At 34.6% G+C, this 20,784-nt stretch overlaps 1 protein-coding gene across 1 annotated transcript in view; it reads right to left on the bottom strand.

Moving 5' to 3' along the window:
• Nucleotides 1-20,784, bottom strand: part of Ankle2 (ankyrin repeat and LEM domain-containing protein 2) — a 181,885-nt gene that overhangs the window by 85,694 nt on the left and 75,407 nt on the right. Inside the window, exon 6 of the mRNA XM_090394536.1 lies at nucleotides 7,826-7,948. Coding sequence (XP_090250662.1) covers nucleotides 7,826-7,948 — 123 coding nt within the window. The remainder of the gene's footprint in view (nucleotides 1-7,825; nucleotides 7,949-20,784) is intronic.

The following is a 20,784-nucleotide window of genomic DNA, read 5'->3' as shown; positions in this document are numbered from 1 at the left end:
CCATAATTTAAGTACAGAGCAAAAAACTCAAAACCTTAACATTTGCAACATATCTCTCTCAATCACTTTCTGAACAAGTATGGCAATATGGTATTTTGATACAGGCAATGCACTAGGACTAAGTGAAATGGTCTAACTGATGAAAGTTAGTGAGACCACTATTGGGACCCTTTCTCATTGAATGCCTCAGCTGTATGGGAGTGCTGGATGGCCTGTCTAGTGTGAACATTTTGGCCATCGATAACAGCCAACTCAAAACTGACATGGATCAGGAAAATCAATGTCTATTTATGTCTATATATGAGTAGCTTTATCTCTCTTCATGGTGGACAATAGTTTGGATAATACTAGTGGCTCCACTCCTGACTAGTTGCGATAAAATTCTCTAATAGCAGAATGTAATACAGTGCATGAACAGCAGGGATGAGGATCGAATAGTTAAGGATGAGGGTCACATACTTAACTTACTATGAAAGTTAGCTCTAAGTTAAATAGAAAGATATTGAGACTTGTGCTTGGTCAGATTATCAGAAATTGGTACAGTTCTACTAGAAACATCTGTGGGCAATAGCTGACCTTGCACTGAATGATATGACACTATGCCTGGCAATAATCATATTAGCAATAAGCATAAATCAATAGTAGTATGAATATTGCTAAGGTTCCTAAGGCCATAACTTGAAATAATCAAAAAAGAAAAACCTGGCTGACTTCTTCCAAAACTTTGGCAAGATAGTAACAAATCTAACAACTGATATAATGCTTACTACCTGTACAGTGGAAGAAATAACATTACAAGAAATCCAACAAGTAATACAGCAAAGCAAATCAGGAAAATCCTGAGAAGATGGACTAAATATAGAACTTATAAAATATGCATGCATCCTATTCATCAAACGACTTTTAAAATTATTTAACAATATCTGGCAGTAAGAAAAAATCCTAGAAAGTTGGAATAAGGCAATTATCATCCCAATATATAAAAATGGTGATAAGTGCAACTGTAAAAACTACAGAGGAATAAGTCTTCTGAATACTGGCTGGTTATAAGTTATATGCATGAACAAGGCCGCCGAGAGAAATTTTCAGGCCCGTGACAAGTCTGTGGTCCGGGTCCCATTTAAAAAAGTGCATCACGTTTCTTTAATAAAAAGTCATATAAAACATTAAACATTTATTTAAAAAAGTGTACTATAAATTCAAAATTCGATACATTACATACCATACAAAATACAAACATTAAATAAAAAGAGAAATTTATTAATTTTTATTGCCTCATCCACTTCCTCACTTTATGGTTAGCGAAATCTTTAATCACCTCATCATAATCAATTTTCATTGCCAGGTTGTTCTATTGATAGCAAAGCTAGGCCGTTTAATCTTTCCTGGAGTACTGATGATCTACTGAAGCTCTTTATTGCTGAAAGTTTACTAAACGCTCTTTCAACTTCGGCAACTGTTACTGGTATTGTGCAAAAAATTCTGATTGAAGTACCGTACATATTTCGGGAAAAACACCATGAAGTTCAAATTTATAAATGGTATTTAATAAATATACTCCTGGTATAACATCTTTAAACATGCCATTATAAATTTTTTTTTATAAAAGATACTAACAAATAAATTACTAACAAGATCGAAGCATTCTGGCAGGGAACATTACTGTGAATGCATTTACTAGCTAGCGCAGCTGACTGCAACAACCTTGCACGAACACTTATTGACATCATCACCCGCTATAACTACAGCGATCTGCGCCAAGAGAATCAGTGTCTTCCGGACATTCATGCCGAGCTAAAGAGCATAGCCATCTGTCTAAAACAAAACACAGTATCATAATGAAGGGGAATACAAATCCTTTGATGTTTATCTGCCAGTAAGCGAAACTCTAAGAACTAGAACTAAGATCTATGAGTTTCATACCGAAAAACTATCGGCAAATCCAAGAGTAAGTAACCACTTGGTAGTACAACACCAAGGCAACTCGTATCAAAGGTGGAGCAAGATCCCTCACTATCCTTGATATTTTCTCATAATGTAAAAACACAGCCCCTAGGGGATGTAATACTGTAATTACATTATGAGGAGAGGTCACTACCCAGACTGGTTTCAACCTTTTTTTGAGGTCTCATCAGTGAGTAGGTAGACCTGGAAGATAACAAGGTTTAAGTGAAAAGAACTTACATACCTTCACTATATGAATGCCAAAAAGGTGTGCCTGTATATTATAACATAAAATAAAAGCCAAAAGGCTATTTTTCTGGCAACCTTAATAATAATGAAGGGGATACAAATCCTTTGATGTTTATCTGCCAGTAAGCGAAACTCTAAGAACTAGGACTAAGATCTATGAGTTTCATACCGAAAAACTATCGGCAAATCCAAGTGTAAGTAACCACTTGGCAGTACAACACCAAGGCAACTCGTATAGTATAGTGAAATGAAGTGAAGTATAGTGAAGGTATGCAAGTTCTTTTCACTTAAACCTTGTTATCTTCCAGGTCTACCTACTCACTGATGAGACCTCAAAAAAGGTTTAAACCGGTCTGGGTAGTGTAGTGACCTCTCCTCATAATGTAATTACAGTATTACATGCCCTAGGGGCTGTGTTTTTACATTATGAGAAAATATCAAGGACAGAAAGGGAGCTTGCTCCACCTTTGATACGAGTTGCCTTGGTGTTGTACTACCAAGTGGTTACTTACACCTGGATTTGCCGATAGTTTTTCGGTATGAAACTCATAGATTTTAGTCCTAATTCTTAGAGTTTTGCTTACTGGCAGATAAACATCAAAGGATTTGTATCCCCCTTCATTATTATTAAGGTTGCCAGAAAAATAGCCTTTTGGCTTTTATTCTATGTTATAAAACACGGTATCATTCTCGATATGGAATTATCCTTTATCATTGTTGTATTATTACGAGGATTAAAACCATGCATTATAAACACGGTTATGTGACACATCGTGGCCTTTTCGATACCGGGCCTGTGACAAAAGTTTCAGATGTCCCCCTCTCGGCGGCTCTGTGCATGAACATTAACTTTAAAACTTAAATCATATGTAGAAGATAAACTTTGCGAAGAACAAAATGGCTTTTGAAAAGGACAATCATGAATTGATCCAGCTTTTACATTAAAAATCTTAATGGTAAAACATTACGAATACAACATAGAAATGCAGGTGGCATTTGTTGACTACCAGAATGCCTTTGACAGAGTCTTAAGGCTAAAACTGTGGACCATACTCAAGAATCTAAACATTCCAAATCAGCTGTTTGCTAAAATAACTAACATGTATCAGAACAACCAAATAGCTGTAAGAATCAATGAACAGAGACCAAGGATGTCACCACTGTTATTTAATATCTATATAGATGAATTAATAAAGAAATGAAAGCCAATATAAAATCGGCATTTAAACTGGATCGTGGAACTATACTTAATACCGTTTTGTTTGCAGATGGCCAAATAATCATAGCAAGAAGAAAAGATGAACTCCAAAAATCAATATACAACTTAACATAAGTGCAAAAAAAAATTTGGAATGCAAATATCAACAGACAAAACAAAAATCATGGCTTTTAAAGGACTATTTCCAGTTCAGAAGTAAAAATCATGATTGAAAATAAAATTTTAGAACAAATTAACTGCTTCAAATACCTTGGATGTGCTGTATCATATACAAAAGAAGCTGACACTGACATCAGAATTTCAAATTTTCTAAAGAGAACATGAATAATCAATAATATTTTCAAACTTAACCAAGTTCAAAAGCATACAAGAATAAGAGTGTATAAAGTTTTGGCAAGACCTTCTCTACTGTACTTCTATTCACTGTATGGAAGTGAATTTTGGACCATAAAAACTGCAGAAGAAAAAAAAAAAGAATAGAAACTGGAGAAATGAAATTCTTGCCAAGGACAGCAGAACTATACTCTTTGGGACAAAAGAAGAAGCACAGAAATATGTAAGCAACTAAGAATACACTCAGTATTGGACAAAGTATATGAATACTGAAAGAAGTGGAATGAACATATCAAAAGAATGGACAGCTCAAGATTACTCAAAAAAGACTCTGATACTACCCAGTTGGAGGATACAGAAGTCAGGGATAACCAAAGAAAAGATGGAAAGAGACTGGAACAGGCCACTGGGCCTAAATCCTTGAAAGGATGATGATGAAAAAATTTATCTCAAACTGGATCCAGGTTATTACTGCTCTCATTCCAGTATATGAGACAAATTCTTTTGAAGATTACTTCCTCAAGTTCTCATTGTCAGCAAAGATGACCTGTCACCTTCCAAGAAAAATGCATCTGCAAAACCTATATGAACATTGCAATAATGAGCCATCTCTCTTCTCTCTCACCCTCCACCACTCCACATCAGTAAATATTTGTAGTCAGAAGGACATCAACTGCTATTCGGTTGGAATGACCTAGGTTCAAATCCTGCCTAGGATAAGCACTGATGCATTTCACCTAATGAAGTGTCTCATATGAGGATGGTAGCATGATTTTTATCCTCAGAAACTGTTTTCATCAAAAAAACTAGCCAGAGAATACATACAGCTATCAGACAATACACTGGCCTCAGAGCTGTAGATGCTTCAACCATAATTCCAACAGTGAAGTGGCTTTCATCCTGCAAAAATATTGGCAATCCTAATGAAATTACTGAAGGATGACCACTCATTTGAGATTGCAGCATCTACAAGAATTGGTGAGATGTGCAAAGTGAATAAGACATTTCATTTATATTTTATGACTGGATTAGCTCACAAGAATCATTCTTTAGATTAGTTCACTTCTTGGGACAGTTGCTTTTTCCTATATCAAGCAGCTCATAAGTATGCATTGATGGAAGAAGGAGAGAGGAATAAAATTAAGTCTATTATGCCATTATATTATGTTTGCTATTTGTGTGTGTTCTACAGCCAGTCTATTTTTCAAGATAAAAAAAAAATAAAAAATAAAAAAATTCTGAGGGAGAAATCAAATCTCTTCACAGTATGAAGGCTAGCTATCTTGCCTTCAGTCGAAAAACCCTTATAAAGGTTCTTTGTATTGAGACAATATTCAGACACAAATCTTTCCAACCAAAAAGATGGAGCTGGGTCTCTGTAGCTCATTCAGTATGTATGATTCTCTTTGATTGGAAAGACCTGACTTTGAATCTAGGAGGTTTTTCAACTGAAGGCATCTTAGCTGATTTCTCTGAGAGACTTATGGTTCTTCTTAAAACCTGATGGAGGAGCATCCATCCATACAGTTAGATTAATTGCTGTTGTAAACTTCTTTTCATTTGGTTTATTATTGCGAATTTACTATGAATCACTTTCTAACATCTGAGAAAGTTGGTTGGAACCGAAAATAGTGACTAAATTAACAAGTGATCTAAATGAATGAGTAAATTAAAGAATTGATCTAAAGGCCTTCAAGCTAACTGAACAGCGAACTAATTCAGATCATCGACTTTAAGCAGCCTGTCATTACACATGAGATGGAAATCCAGAAAAGTGAAAACAGAACACACTTTAACTCTACAAATGAACTCATTTGGCAGAAGAATCAAATAAAGACACTCTTTTCCCATTAAAGTAACTATGCGGATGTCTCATAAAACTCAAAATATGCAATGAGGTTATGCATACAAGATAGTCATGATCACCTTTATACGTAGTCAGACAGATATTTGTCTAGTGACTACATATTATAAAGATAGGAAGACAATCACAAATACTTTGAAAACCTGCGTACCTCAATAGATAACTACAAACCAACCAGAAAAATGACTGAGCTACTGTTTGTTTGATGTACAGCTGGAAATTCACTTTTCTGAATTTCCATTTCATGTGTAATGACAGGCTGCTTAAAGTCGATGATCTGAATTAGTTCACTGTTCAGTTAGCTTACAAAGTCCTATAGATCAGTTCTTTAATTTACTCATCCATTTAGATCACTCGTTAATTTAGTCACTATTTTCGGTTCCAACCAACTTTCTCAGATGTTAGAAAGTGGTTCATAGTAAATTCACAATAATAAACCAAATGAAAAGAAGTTTACAATAGCAATTAATCTAACTGTATGGATGGATGCTCCTCCATCAGGTTTTAAGCAAAACCATTTTTTTTAAAAAGTCTATTTTAATTATTTTATTTCTATATTCATTATTTCTTGCTTCAGTGTAGGCTGAGAAGATAAGGCTAGAGTTCTTTTCTTAAGATACAACATACTAAAGTTTTCTTCTGGACTGCCTTGGGAATTTTGAACAGGGTGGGGAATGAAGATTTTCATTCCAGCAAGGGAAATTTTAGAGGTCAAAAGCTCCAGTCAGTTTTTTGTATTCCTCTAATATGCTACATACAGATGTAAAAATAATCATAATTAAAATTCTGAATATTTTTACGAATTGTTTATGTTAAAATGTTTATTATTTTTGTTTTCATAACACGCATTGTTGGCACTTGCGATGTGCCCATTATGGAAATTTTTTTGTCAAAAGTGATAAGTAAAGAAGTTAAAAAATTTATGTAGTTACTGGATTTGATATTTGTACTACTTACAGGAATTTTATTATAATTGAAAATATTAAGTTTTGTGTTTTATGAGGACATTCTCTTGTCGCTAACGGAGACAATGTGTCAGCCATTATACAGTACTTAGTTTCTCGCTTGCCAAGAGGTTTGATGTGTGATTGACAGCTGACAAGGAAAGCATTCGGTATTTGAGTAACGGCTGTAAACAAGAGAGCGTTCGGAAGGAATTTAGAACACAGGCCGGCAGACATTTAGGTTCGGAAGGAACTTAAGTTTTTTAAGTGACAGTCGGAAGAAAATTAATAGTATATTCCGAAAAAGGAATCGTGGAACTATTAAGTTTCAAAGTGGAATAAGTATTGATGAATAAGAGGAAAATATTGCTATATGCATTTTAAACGGAATATTGGAGGAAACACTAATTGAAAGATTAATAGTAGATTCCGAAAAGGGAATCGTAGAACTGTAAGTTTTTTCCCATTGGAAGAGTTAAGACTGTCAATAAGCATTTAGTGAATAAAAGAAGAATTGGCTATTTACATTCTAAAGGAATGTTCGAGAAAAACTCTGATTAGGAAGTTTCATCTGTATTAAGGACACGGATCTGACTATTATTTCTACTGAAGAAAAGAGAAAGAATTAAGTCAGGAAGAATTAATGTGTGTTACATAAGTGATGAGAAAGGATCCTGTAAAAATGAAGAATAGAGTCATATATCTATTGAAAAGGGCCTTGACAGAGAAAGAAACTGGCTATGAACATTCTGTGATTGTGCAAACAAAGTGTTTAGTCTAGTCTTAAGTGTAAGTTTATTTTTAAAAGGCCTTGGATCCAATTAATTTGTAATTATGTAATATTTGTTTGAAGTGTATATATATTGTTTTTGTTATATTAAATGTGTTTATTTTGTATTTTGGTCTTGAGTCAGTGATTATTTGGATTCCGAAAGAAAGAGTTAAGATCATTGCATCAATTGGAGTGAACCCTTGTGCATATAATAACATATAGGTACACTCGGAATAAAAAAAAATAATCGTTAGAAACAGAGATCATCTCTATGGTAGGATTAATAATATTATGATAATATTTATGAATAATCTCCTCAATATAAAAATCCACCAATTATTAACACAGATCTCCTCCGTCATCCAGTTTTGACCTTTTAAGCATCTTCTTTCCTCCCCCCAGCTTGTAATAAAATATGTCATTATGCCACTTGCACAACAACACTTCTGTCTTCACATAATGAACACACACGAAACTGAGAAAGTAAGCATTATACTTGCCTCTTTTGGTTTTTCGCCATATTTATTTTTCCTATTTCTGTCACACATGGGATGTGAAACCAGGATTTCTACAATTTTTAAACTTCCAAACTTAGAAGCAAAATGAAGTGGTGTTTCACAAAGCTGAAAATATAATCAAAAGTTGTACAGAATATTAAGACATGTTAACAAAATAATTTGTTCAAATTTTTCTAATCAAAAAATCAAATCAATACAAATTTAAAATTGGACGTTTACACTTTGTAAAAGTGTAAACGTCCAAACTACCCTGTGTCACTTAACAGGGTAGGTTATGATTTCATTATAACATACTTGAAGTATAAATTCTCTCTCTCTGCATGAAAGCAAGAAAAGCACTTAATGCATGTTTAGCACAGGCTCAATTTCTCAAGATGTAATGGCTGTTGACACTTATTTGTTTTAAATATTAATCTCATGCACAAAAAATAATCAATTTGAATAACCCATAAGTCTCTCAGAGAAATCAGCTAAGATGCCTTCAGTTGAAAAACCTCCTAGATTCAAAGTCAGGTCTTTCCAATCAAAGAGAATCATACATATTGAATGAGCTACAGAGACTCAGTTCTATCTGCAGATAACTAATCTTTAAAGATAAGAAGCCAAAGAGATTAGAATGATTTTCAGCATTAAAACAGTAGTAAGCACAAATATAACAGGAGGGTGCCAAGATTCAACTGTATGATTCATCAACATGATTACTATATATTACAATTCCTCCACATACAACTTAATCATCAATTATGGGACATGGTCAAACACACACATAATTCTAGAATGCTATGTAGAGAGAAAAATCATCACTGACATTTAATGAGCATAACAATGATTCATATTTGACAACTGCATTCAGTTATTCACCTTTAAGAAGTCTTTCACATTTATCAATGCTTTTATTTATATCATTGCATCATTATGTTTAGAGAACATAAGTCTTTACTTTCTCACTCAGTTTTAGAAAACTAAAGTTGTAAAATTCAAATAGCACTAACCAACAGATCTGCAAGTGAAGTATGACAGCTTCCTTTGAATTCCTTCTAATTCACTAAAAGTCCCGTGAGCACAGAGTAAAAAAATTTCAGATGTCATAGATTAAAACTTTTGCATTTCCATCTGAAGAAGATATTAGGTGATTGTTATACACTATTTATAATTATATGTATTTAATTTTTATAATTTAAAAAGTGTATGTATTCTAATTAAATTTTTATTTATTCATATGGAGTTTCCTCCCTTTTTTTGCCCCCTTCTCTTAGGACAGGTTGAGTCCCTCATGAGGGGGTTAAGTATTTATGACTGGAGATCCATGTGTGTAGTAAGTTAAGAGTTTCGATTAATGGTACATTCATGAATAATGAGGTGATATCAAATGGAAAAAAACAAAAGTACTGCACAGAAGCATTTACAAGTCAGAGAGGTTGTTTCTGGAATCAACAGAAGCCCTGAAATACTCTAAACCTCAACAAGTATGGCTATATAAATCTACCAAAGATTTGGGAGACAGTCATCCTAAGACTAAATTAATATCTGTTTTTTTTTTTTTGTTTCAACTTAGATGGCGCCTAATTAGGATTTTAGTCTTTGTGTTGCACGCTACAATTACTCATACTAGTCCCACTGTTACACCGAATTGTGGTTGTCTCACTAATGTAACAAACTTCGTTTGTATGTTCTGAAGATGCTGGATATAATGCCAGCGAAATATTAGTGTTAAGTAAATAAATAGTTATTTTCTTATCAATCTGTGTTCGAATAAAATGTGTGACGAACACATAAGCCTTTCCACACAATTATCTATTCTATTTTATCGCACACCATGTTAAAAAAAAATTTGGCAGCAGTTACCTGACCTTACTCCATAGAGCCCTGATCTCAATAAGGTTAAGATCAGGGTTCTGTGAAGGTCTATCAAGATTGGTGATGTTCATGTCCACAAACCACACAGTTACAGCAGCTTTAAGAATTATTTTTATCCAGCAGTCAAAAACTATTGCAAACAAAATAATCTTAAAATTAAGGCCCTCTTAGTTCTTGACAATGCTCCTGGTCATCCTGCTATTCTGAATGACCTATGTCAAAGTCGTATTTTTACTTCCAAACACTGTCCTTGCTACAGCCAATAAATTAGGGCATAATATCAACTTTCATAGCTAATTATCTATGAAGAACTTTTGTGCAAGCTACAACAGGAAAAAGATGCAATTTCATTGACTGAATTTTGAAAGAATTTTAACATTAGGAAAGCTATTCAAAATATTTATGAGTCACGGCTAGTGAATTGAGGGCTATATAGAAATGTCTTTTCTTTGCAAATGTTTGTGGCTTCAAAAAGCAAGTTGATGCCCTTATTAAAAAAATTAGCATCACTGGAAAGGATCTCAGCTTCAAAGATTCCCCCAATGCAAGAGAATGCCTTTATTTGCATTCATAGCCACTTGCCGATGTTAATCTTATAGAAATGGAGCAACAGCATTCCTATGATGAGAATGAAGAAACTGCAATTGAAGGAGAAGAGTGTGTCACAAAGGAAATTTTGTTAAAGGAACTTGAGCAGATGTTTCAAAATTTGGAAACTGTTAAACAACAAATTATGGATATAGATCTAAATGTAGAAAGAAGCATATTTTCCAAACCCTAGAAAATGGAATTAACTGTTATTGTAAATTGTATTAAGATAAAAAGAAGGCTACAGTGTTCAAAATGATGCTTGATAAATGTTTTTCAAGAAAGTAGCATATCAATTTTTCACTCGTTTTGTAGCTAATTTCTTTAATATATAAACGTTTTTAGTTTACTTGCTTTTCATTATTTTTTATTTATATCAATGCACACAGTTAAAATGTATTTTAAAGGCAGAAATTAAGTCTTCTGATGAATGTTCCAAAACATCATGGATGAATCAGAATTTTTCTCATTGGTTTTTAACTTCAATATATACAATACGCTCTTTGCACAAATCAACTGCATATCGAAGTTTAATTCTGTTACACCAAATTCTGCGTAACATGCAATTACTGTACTAATGGTAGCCATGTTATCACTTGAATGTTTTTTGTTTGAATCATGGTAATGGGCATACACATTAGTTGCAAGTTTTTGGAACAGCTGAGAAACGGTAAGGCAAGCCAGCAAGATAGAGAGGAGAGGAAGAAAATGCTGGAAAGGCGAAACAACTGCCAATTTAAATTCTGTTACCTATTAAAAAGTTTTTATATGCATCTTTATCTACCATCCAAGGAGAAACTGTGAAGTTAATATTGAAGGACAGTACAATGTAAGCCTTCATATATCAGTAAGAATGATATGTGCTCAACAGGGAAGCAAGTGGCTATGTTCAATGAAGCAAGATGGAATATGCAATAAAGTTCTTTCTCTTGGATGTACCTTTTGAACTGCTCAATTAAATGTATTCCTATTGTCAGAGAGGTTATCTTCATGCTTACTTAGAAAGATGTTTTTCAAGAAATTGCTTGCTAGAAGAAAACACGTTATTGTGACACATTCACATGATCACAATAAAAGAAACTGAAGGTCTCGCTTGACTTAATATCCAAGTAAGACCTTAATAGATCTATGGAATTCGAGAGGTAAGACAGACTAAATGAATTACTCATATAAATAAAGATAAAAAAAAGAAATAAATAAAGGAAGATAAAGTGGGACAGTAATGCAATAAATGCTGCAAAAGAAGTTCCCATATAGTCAAGTGAAACTATAGAACTTTTAGCTCAATGCAATATCATTTATTTTATTTGCTTATTTATTTATTTTGTATAGTATTTGATGTTATCCCTCAGAATTTAATTCAACTATGGGAGTCAGAATGAGAGAATTTTCTTTGAGCTCATAGTATGCAATTCTTAGAATAGCTATATAAATATCTTTTGCATTTCCTAATTGCAAACAGAGAATATGATTTTGTCAGATTTCCTTAAAAGAATAAAGAGAATGACTTAATATACTGAACTGTATCTATTATATTATTATTACCTGACACCCCCATGGAGTCCAAAGACTCATCAAGGGAGGGCACCTACTCTAGAACTCTCTGTTTCCACCACTCAGTCCACCAACTACAGTGAACCACATCATCTACACCAATGCCATCCACTGCCCACCACCACCAACCACTAGTATTTATTTTCACAGACATCCACGGCTACGGTGGGATTTGAACCCACAGCCTTTTGGCTGGAGAGCTGATACACTAACCACTAGCCAACCAGGCGGGCATGTTTAGAGTAAATATTTAATTTTTTTTTTTAATACTTGAATTTTATGTTGATTTGAAAATAAATGCACTATCATGAGCAACTCGGACAGCATTCTAACAAAAAAATTTTAGAAAAAAAAATTATATAATTAACTTACTCTCCATGACTGACTACTAACCAAAGAGGTTGAATATAAAGAAAGGTGGAGGTTAACAGCCAGATCATCGAAACTATGAAACAAATGCACCACAACTGTATATTTTAAAGGAAATTACAAAGTAGACTAACATTAACCACAGTGAATTTACTGTGGACAAAATGGCAGGGCAGCCAACATCAGAATTCACTAAACATAAGTACTACATCTGTTTCCATCACTAGTCACTCAAGACTTTCTGACCATGCTTTAGGCTCCCACCATATAATATGCTGGAAGAAGGCCACTCCATACCACCACAGTAAATAAAAATACAACAGACCATTCCTTGAATCTGCCTCAGCCTTAAGAAACTACTCAATCCTCAAGAAATTTGATTGCATGAAGCTTCCATCCCAAATTTTAGCTCTCATCCTCCATACTTTAACCAAACAGCTAATGACATAATTTTAGCTGACTAGGAGGTACCGTTTAGAACTTTAGTTTCATTCTGGTTGCCATACTTCAGTCTCATTACTCATTGTAGTGCCTATGAACAATCTGACTTTCCCAAAATCCTGGAAATATTAATTCAATTAATTGTAGTTAATATCAGTCTATGTTGTAATTTTCTTTAAAAAATAATTATGAATAGCCAACATCCTAACAGCCTTATTACCAAAAATGCACCATTTACTTGTCACTATAAGTTTACAGCTCAGCAATGCTGAGGAAAAAAAAGTATATGACAAAAACAAAATGGTCTATTATAAAGATTTTGACCTTAGTGAAACATGTTCATAAGCCATTAAAGGTTTGTCTTACTCGAAAGAAGATATGCTCAGACATAAGAAAAACACATAGACTGGGAGAATGAAAGGTGTAGCCACAAATTATCATCTCTCTCTCTCACACATACACACACTAGCTGCTTAATTCTGCTTTGTTTTTTAATGTTAAGAAAATTAGTAATTTTTATTAATGGAATGGTAGTCATAGACAGAGAATTTTTTTAATTTTTCACTGATTGTGAGCATGTTAAAATATAAGAAATGAAATAAGGTTAGATATATTCTAAATCCAAAGTGAATGTGGAATGTTAGAATTTTAATAAAAGTATTATTAGTATTAGTGAGTTTTATTAGTAAAAATAAATAAGGGGAACAAGTAGTAAAAATCAATTTTTACTATTTTAGGAGTGGTTAGCGTATCCGCTTTCCAGTCAAAAGGATGCGGGTTCGAATCCCGCCATTGGTATGGACATTTGTGATTGTCTATGAAAATACTAGTGGTGATGGTGGGTGGCAGATGGCATTGGTGTGGTTGTGGTTTGTTGTAGTTGGTGGATTGAGTGGTAGAGAAAGAGAGCTGTAGAGTAGATGCCCTCCCTCGATGAGTCTTTGGACTCCCTGGAGGTGCCGTGTAGTAATAATATATATATATATATATATATATATATATTTTTTTTTTTTTTTTTTTTGTGATTGTCAACATATACAAAATTTGGACTTGTCTAGTTTTGGATTATGAATCAAGTCTGAGTAAAAATTTTAAGACTCACTGAGTCAGATATACTGAGCAAAAAAACTGACCAAAGGGTACTATCAATAAAAAAAAATTTAGGATAAGGTTCTTCTAAATAAATCATTGAAATCTCAATTTGATACATCTTTTTATGGACAGGCATTTAGAAAAGATACTTAATTTTAACAGGATAATAGAAACACATAAGTACCCCCAGTCATATGACACATTCTGTTCCAAACCATCATTGAATATCAAAATCACTGCTTTCTTCCCCCCCCCCCCACAATTGTAGATGTATGTATGTAATAATGTAATAATATTTTTAAGCACTCATATGTGTGTGTGTAAATGATGTAAATATAGCATTAATTTATGAATATTTTGAATAATTATCAAAAATCTACAAGTTATTTTGAATGGCATGGCTTAAGGAAACACAGCAACCACTTAGGTCATCAATCTACAACGTTAAATCTTTTTCCATTTTGGCAATAAGATTGCCACATTTACAGATAACTGTAGCACTTTTCACTTCACCAAGAACTTTATCTTTGTTTGTATGCCTGTGAAAATTACTGTTGTTACAGTAAGTTTAGTCTGCAGTCTATTACAGTTTCGATACACCATTCTCATCACTAAATTTAATCGTTTTAACCTTAGTACATAATGTAATAGATTTATGCATCTTCATCTTTTCATCGCTAGCAACAGAACCCTTACTTTGAATTTTATTTGCCATTATTGGCCATCAGTTAAAAAACTGTATTAGAATTAAACTATTGTGGAGTTAATTAGTTTAGGTTAAAAATTTTGTCTTAAATATCGTTAATTTACTCTTTTGCCCAGTAAGATACACAGCGTAGCACATGGCACCAATGCAAAGCAGAACAATGCCGTCCAAGTCGTCGTCGTCTCTGTTTAAAGAATTTAATCAAAGGGACTCCGTGCAGTGCAATGCCTGCAAAATACATGCATTACCGAAGGCAGCTGGAATTTGGTTAAAGGATTAGTGGTGGGAAAGTGTGCCGAAAATGCCATGAGAGCGAGGTTCAAAAGTGTGTCTCAGGTCACGAGATTGAAGTAGTGGATGGAACTCAAAATACGATTGAAAATTGTGATGTAACGCCAGATAGAATTGAGAGTGAAATTAAATGCGAAAGACACAATTGAAAGCGAGAGTAAAAGTGTTAAACAAAAAAATAGTTTGACTGACGTGAAGAAATGAAGAGTTAGTTGCAATGAAGAAGACAGCTTGGTTGCACGGAGTGATAGCTGGAGTGATTGCAAAAATGTCTAGTGAGTGGATCAGCTGATAACAGAACGAAGTGTAAGATAAGAAAAATTAAGGAGCAAGTGTTATACGGTGATTCAATAGTAAAAGGTGTGATCGATGAGGTTTTGACAAAATCGTGCTTTCCTGGTGCAAAAATTAATGATGTTGGCGAGGCTATTAGAGCTCAAAAGGGTAGGGTGAAAAAAATAATCGTAGTGGTTGGAATAAATGATTTAAAAGGAGAAAAGTATGGCATGATAGAAGACATGAAAGTATTGCTGGAAGTAGCAAAAGAAAGAGTGAAAGAGTTAATATGGTGAATCTGTTGCCACGGTATGAGAGAGAGCAGAGCAGGACCATAATAGCGAATAACTCAATACGCAGATTATGCAAGAGGAGTGATGTAGAGTTTGTGGATGTGCAGAGTGAGTTTAATGGACAGAAGAACTTATACAAGAAGGATGGTTTGCATCTAAATGGATTTGGTGTTTGGAGACTGGAAAAAGTGTTGTTGTTGAATGAAGTGAATGTGCAGAATCAGGGAAACTAGAACTTTTAGGAGGGGGTAAATAAGTTGTTGTTGAGTGGATATGCAGACATCAGTGAAGTAGTTGAGTGTAAGAATGTGTATAATATGCCTAAGTTAGTACCACTGGTAACAAACGAGAATGGGATAGTATAAAGAGTCAGAATAGGGGTGAGCCTAAGGGGCTTTTGCACTTTATGTACACTAATGCCAGGAGCATTAGGAACAGGCAGGAGGAATTTTTGACATTTGTTGGTTCATCCCAGTCAAAGGTTATTAACATTAGTGAGTTAATGGCTAACAGAATATGATGTAGTTAATGGGATAAAATGTGAAGGATACAGTGTGTTCAGGGAGAATAGAGAGAAAAGAATGGGGAAAAAGTGTTATTAATTATAGCTGATGAACTGCAACCAAAGAGAGTAGACGTTTAACTGTGAAAATGGCACATTGGAGGCTATCTGGTGTGAGATTGAGGCCAGCAGAACAAAATATATGGATGGATGCTGCTATGGACCAGGGTATGGAAAAGATGGAGATAGTATGCATCAGCAAATAGATTCAATGAGTGGAAGAAGGTAATTATTATGAAGGATTTCAACTATGGTAACATAGACTGGAAGGAGGAGAGGACACATGGGAAGAAGGAAATGGATTTTATGCAGTTACTAAGGAATTAGGCAATTTGGGATTTAGCTGACCAAATTTTATTCCTATTGGTTAAACCAAAATACAAAATGATGGTAAAACATGACAAAATTTCATGCTGGCTGGGGCATTGCCCGGTTCTTTTCGCCAGGGAACCAGGATGAACAGCGAAAAGTCAGCCACTGGAACAAATCTGAAAACACACCCCAACTCAACATCACCAGAGTTAAAGATCGGTACTATCAACATAAGAAGCCTGAATGGCAAAGAAATGGAGCTAGCTGAGGAATTAGATAAGTACCAGATCGACATAATAGGGGTGACTGAAACAAAAAAGACAAAAACTAGTGTATCTTTCTGAGCAATAAATACAAAATGTTATATTCAGGCAATGACAATCAAGGAAAACAAGGAGTAGCCATAGTATTCAACACAAAATACGAGGCTAATCTTCTTGAATGGCAGTCAGTCTCAAGTAGAGTAATGTGGGCAAATATGAGAATGGGGAACTGGACAATGAGACTTATTTGTGCCTATGGTCCCACAGAAGGTTCTACTAAGGTAGAAGTGGAGGAATTTTTTGAGGCTTTAGAAAAAGCAACTGACACAATGAAAAAGGAAAAGTTGGTCCTTGTTGGGGATCTAAATAGCAGAGCAGGAAGTGATTGTCAGACATACAAAAATTTTTTGGGAAAATTTGGAGAAAAGAGCAAAGCTAATAATAATGGCAAATATCTGTTGGATTTCTGCTTAGGACATATACTGGTTATTACTAACACCATGTTCCAACATAAAAATGTGCACAAATTCACATGGAGAGAAGAGGCAAGGAATAAGAAAAATCTCACTGACTATGTTATTGTTGATAGTGATGTTTTCTCCCTGGTGCATGACACCAGAATCAACAGAGGATTTGAAATTGGAAGTGATCACTATTTAGTCTTGAGCAGGATAAAATTGAATTTCATATTGAAAAGAATGACATGTAAGAAAATTTTAAAGCAAATAAAAGTTGAGCAGCTCTCAGATGTGAACTGTAGAGTTCACATCTGAAAACACACATAGATTATTGAAGGAAAAATGAAAGAGTTTGAGAACAGGAACAAAACCTGGGAGATTCAGTGGCAAGCCTTGAAGAAAACCCTGATTGATTCAGCTAGAGAGGCATGTGGTGAAGTTGTCTGCAAGGATAGAAAAATTAGAACTCCATGGTGGACAGAGGAAGTTAAAGAGGCAGTGAGGAAAAAGAAGAAAGAATATCAAAAGTTTCTGGCAAATTAGTCAGCTTGTGTTCTTAGAGAATACAGAGAAAAATGTAAGAGAGCTAAACAGTGTGTAAAACTAGCTAAACAAAAGTCATGGGAGAACTTTGGAAAGAACATAGAAATAAATATCAAGAAAGTGGCAAAATATTCTGGAGGTTGTTGAAGAAGCTTAGGAATGGAGAAAAGAGTGCTGTAAAAGGAGTTAGATATGATCAAGGTGACATGAAAACGGGAGAAAAAGATATCCTTGAAGTATGGAGTAATTACTTTGAAAATTTGCTAAACAAGCAGTCAGGAATACATATCCATACTTGAAGTAGAAAAAGTCATCAAAGGCTTGAAGTGCGGAAAGGCAGCTGGAGTAGATGATATTCGACCAGAAATGCTGAAGTATGGTGGTATAAAAGTCTTACAGTGGCTGCACTGCATAGTTCAGAATGCCTGGACAGAGAGATGAATTCCTGATGATTGGAGTAGAGCTCTCATAGTAACCATACATAAAAAGGGAAATAAAACTGAATGTGAGAATTACAGAGGTATATCCCTACTGAGTGTTCCTGGTAAGATATATGTAAGTATACTTGAGAAACGGTTGAGAAGAATTGTGGAAGAAAAGCTTGGTGAAGAACAAGCTGGATTCAGGCCAAATAGAGGCTGTCAGGATCAGATCTTCACTTTACGACAATAGTTGAGAAAGTATGGGAATATAACAAAGATCTGTATTTAAGTTTTGTCGATTTGGAAAAGGCATATGACAAGGTGCCAAAAGAGAAGCTATTCAATGCGCTACAGTTATATGGTGTCAATGGGGCATTATATCAAGCAATACTTAGTCTTTATTTGAGTTGTGAGTCAGCAGTTAAAATTGAAGGAAGTACAGGAAGATGGTTTAATGTTAAATCTGGTGTGAGACAAGGATGTACATTATCCCCACTGTTATTCATAATTTAAATGGATCACATTGTGAAGGAAAGTGGTATTAAACATGATATCAAAATTGGAGATGTTAATATCAGCTATTTGCTTTATGCAGATGATGTTATACTTCTAAATAAATTCGCTACAAGTCTGCAAGATTCTCTGACTAAATTGAATAACTGTTGTAATAGATGTGGTATGAAGGTCAGCAATAAAAAGACAAAGACAATAAAAATAGGGAATCATTCAAAATGTCAACTGTGTTGTGAATGGAGAACCTGTGGAACAAGTAAAACATTTCAGCTACTTGGGCACGATTTTTTTGTGAAGATGGTAAATTAAATATGGAAATAGACAACAGAATCAACAAAGCTGGTACGGTAGGAAGTCAATTGAATAAATTCATATGGAATAAGAGAGAAATTAGTCGGAACACTAAATTAGCAGTATGCAAGACAGTGTTGAAACCAGTTTTAACTTATGGATCTGAGAGCTGAGTCAGAAGTAAAACATTTGACCAAAGACTAGAGACTGCAGATACGAGAGTCCTGAGAAAGATTAGAGGCATGAACAGATGGCATCAATGGCAATATCATATTAAAAACGAGAATATTAGGAAAGAACTTGACATTGTCAGCATCCAGGAATGCATTAGCAGAGCTAATCTCAGGTGGTATGGTCACTTAAACAGAATAGGAGAGGAAAGATTAGCAAAACAAGTGCTGCTAAGTTGGCAGGAAAACGACCCAGAAGAAGACCAAGATATAGGTGGATTGATACGGTACAAAGTGCCTTAGACGATAGAAATATAAGATCTGGTAATGTTGGAGTCTTGATAAGTAACAGACTGATTTGGAGGAAAATTGTAGACAGGTAGTAATGATGTAATTTTTTTCATGTAGTACTATCATATGCTGTACACCCCTTGAGGGTACATGGCAAGAATTTGATAATAATGACTAAGGAATTATTAAATGAGACAGTATGTAATGGAATATACTATGGGTTAAGAGTGCTCGATCTAGTAACTGCATCTGAGAATTTGTCTATAACGAATATGACCACCTTGCCAACAACTGGTGAGAGTGATTATATGGTCTTGACCTGGGAGATGGCAAAACATGTCGAATTTTCAGTTAAGGCAGGGTATATGTGGAATTACTGGGCTAGTAAGTATGACAAGCTTAGAAGATTGCTTGGATTGGAGGCATGGCATGTAAAACTGCAAGGGCTGGATGTTGATAGTGCAATATAGCACTTAGGAGGGTGAAGGAGGCTAACAGCACTATGTTTACCACAGTGTCATATTGCTAGTATTTGCTACATGCACAAGCATATGCACAATAATGAGATGCGAGCTATTAGTGTAATGCGGCACTGTCCGTCCCGCAGTTCCACTGTTGTTTATATGCAGTTTGCGCCAGTAGTAGTGTTCGTAGTGCTTACTCCTTCTCTTTAAATATTTCATCATCATCATCATCAAATTCCTGCCATGTACCCTCAAGGGGTGTACAGGATATGACAGTACTAAATAAAAAATTATATCATTACTAGCTTCCTATCTACAATTTTCCTCCAAATCAGTCTGTTACTTGTCAAGACTCCAACATTATCAGATCTTATATTTCTATCATCTAAGGCAATTTGTACCGTATCAATCCACCTATATCTTGGTCTTCCTCTGGGTCGTTTTCCTGCCAACCTGGCAGAGAACACTTGTTTTGCTAATCTTTCCTCTCCCATTCTATTTAAGTGACCATACCACCTGAGATTAGCTCTGCTAATGCATTCCGGGATGCTGACAATGTCAAGTTCATTCCTAATATCCTCATTTTTAATATGATATTGCCATTAATGCCATCTGTTCACGCCTCTAATCTTTCTCAGGACTCTCATATCTGCGGCCTCTAGTCTTTGGTCAAGTGTTTTACTTCTGACTCAGCTCTCAGATCCATAAGTTAAAACTGGTTTGAACACTGTCATGTATACAGCTAATTTAGTGTTCCGACTAATTTCTCTCTTATTCCATATGAATTTATTCAATTGACTTCCCACCATACCAGCTTTGCTGATTCTGTTGTCTATTTCTATATTTAATTTACCATCTTCAATAAAAATCGTGCCTAAGTAGCTGAAATGTTTTACTTGTTCCACAGGTTCTCCATTCACAACACAGTTGACATTTTCAATGATTCTGCCTATTTTCATTGTCTTTGTCTTTTTATTGCTGACCTTCATACCATATCTATTACAACAGCTATTCAATTTAGTCAGAGAATCTTGCAGACTTGTAGCGGATTTATTTAGAAGTATAACATCATCTGCATAAAGCAAAGAGCTGACATTAACATCTCCAATTTTGATATCAGGTTTAATACCACTTTCCTTCATAATGTGATCCATATAGATAATGAATAACAGAGGAGATAATGTA

Source organism: Typopeltis vanoorti, chromosome 6 (genome assembly GCF_054136105.1).
Source record: "Typopeltis vanoorti isolate ZY-2024b chromosome 6, IOZ_Tvanoo_1.0, whole genome shotgun sequence".
Lineage (NCBI taxonomy): Eukaryota > Metazoa > Arthropoda > Arachnida > Uropygi > Thelyphonidae > Typopeltis > Typopeltis vanoorti.
This window is presented reverse-complemented; position numbering and strand designations above follow the sequence as displayed.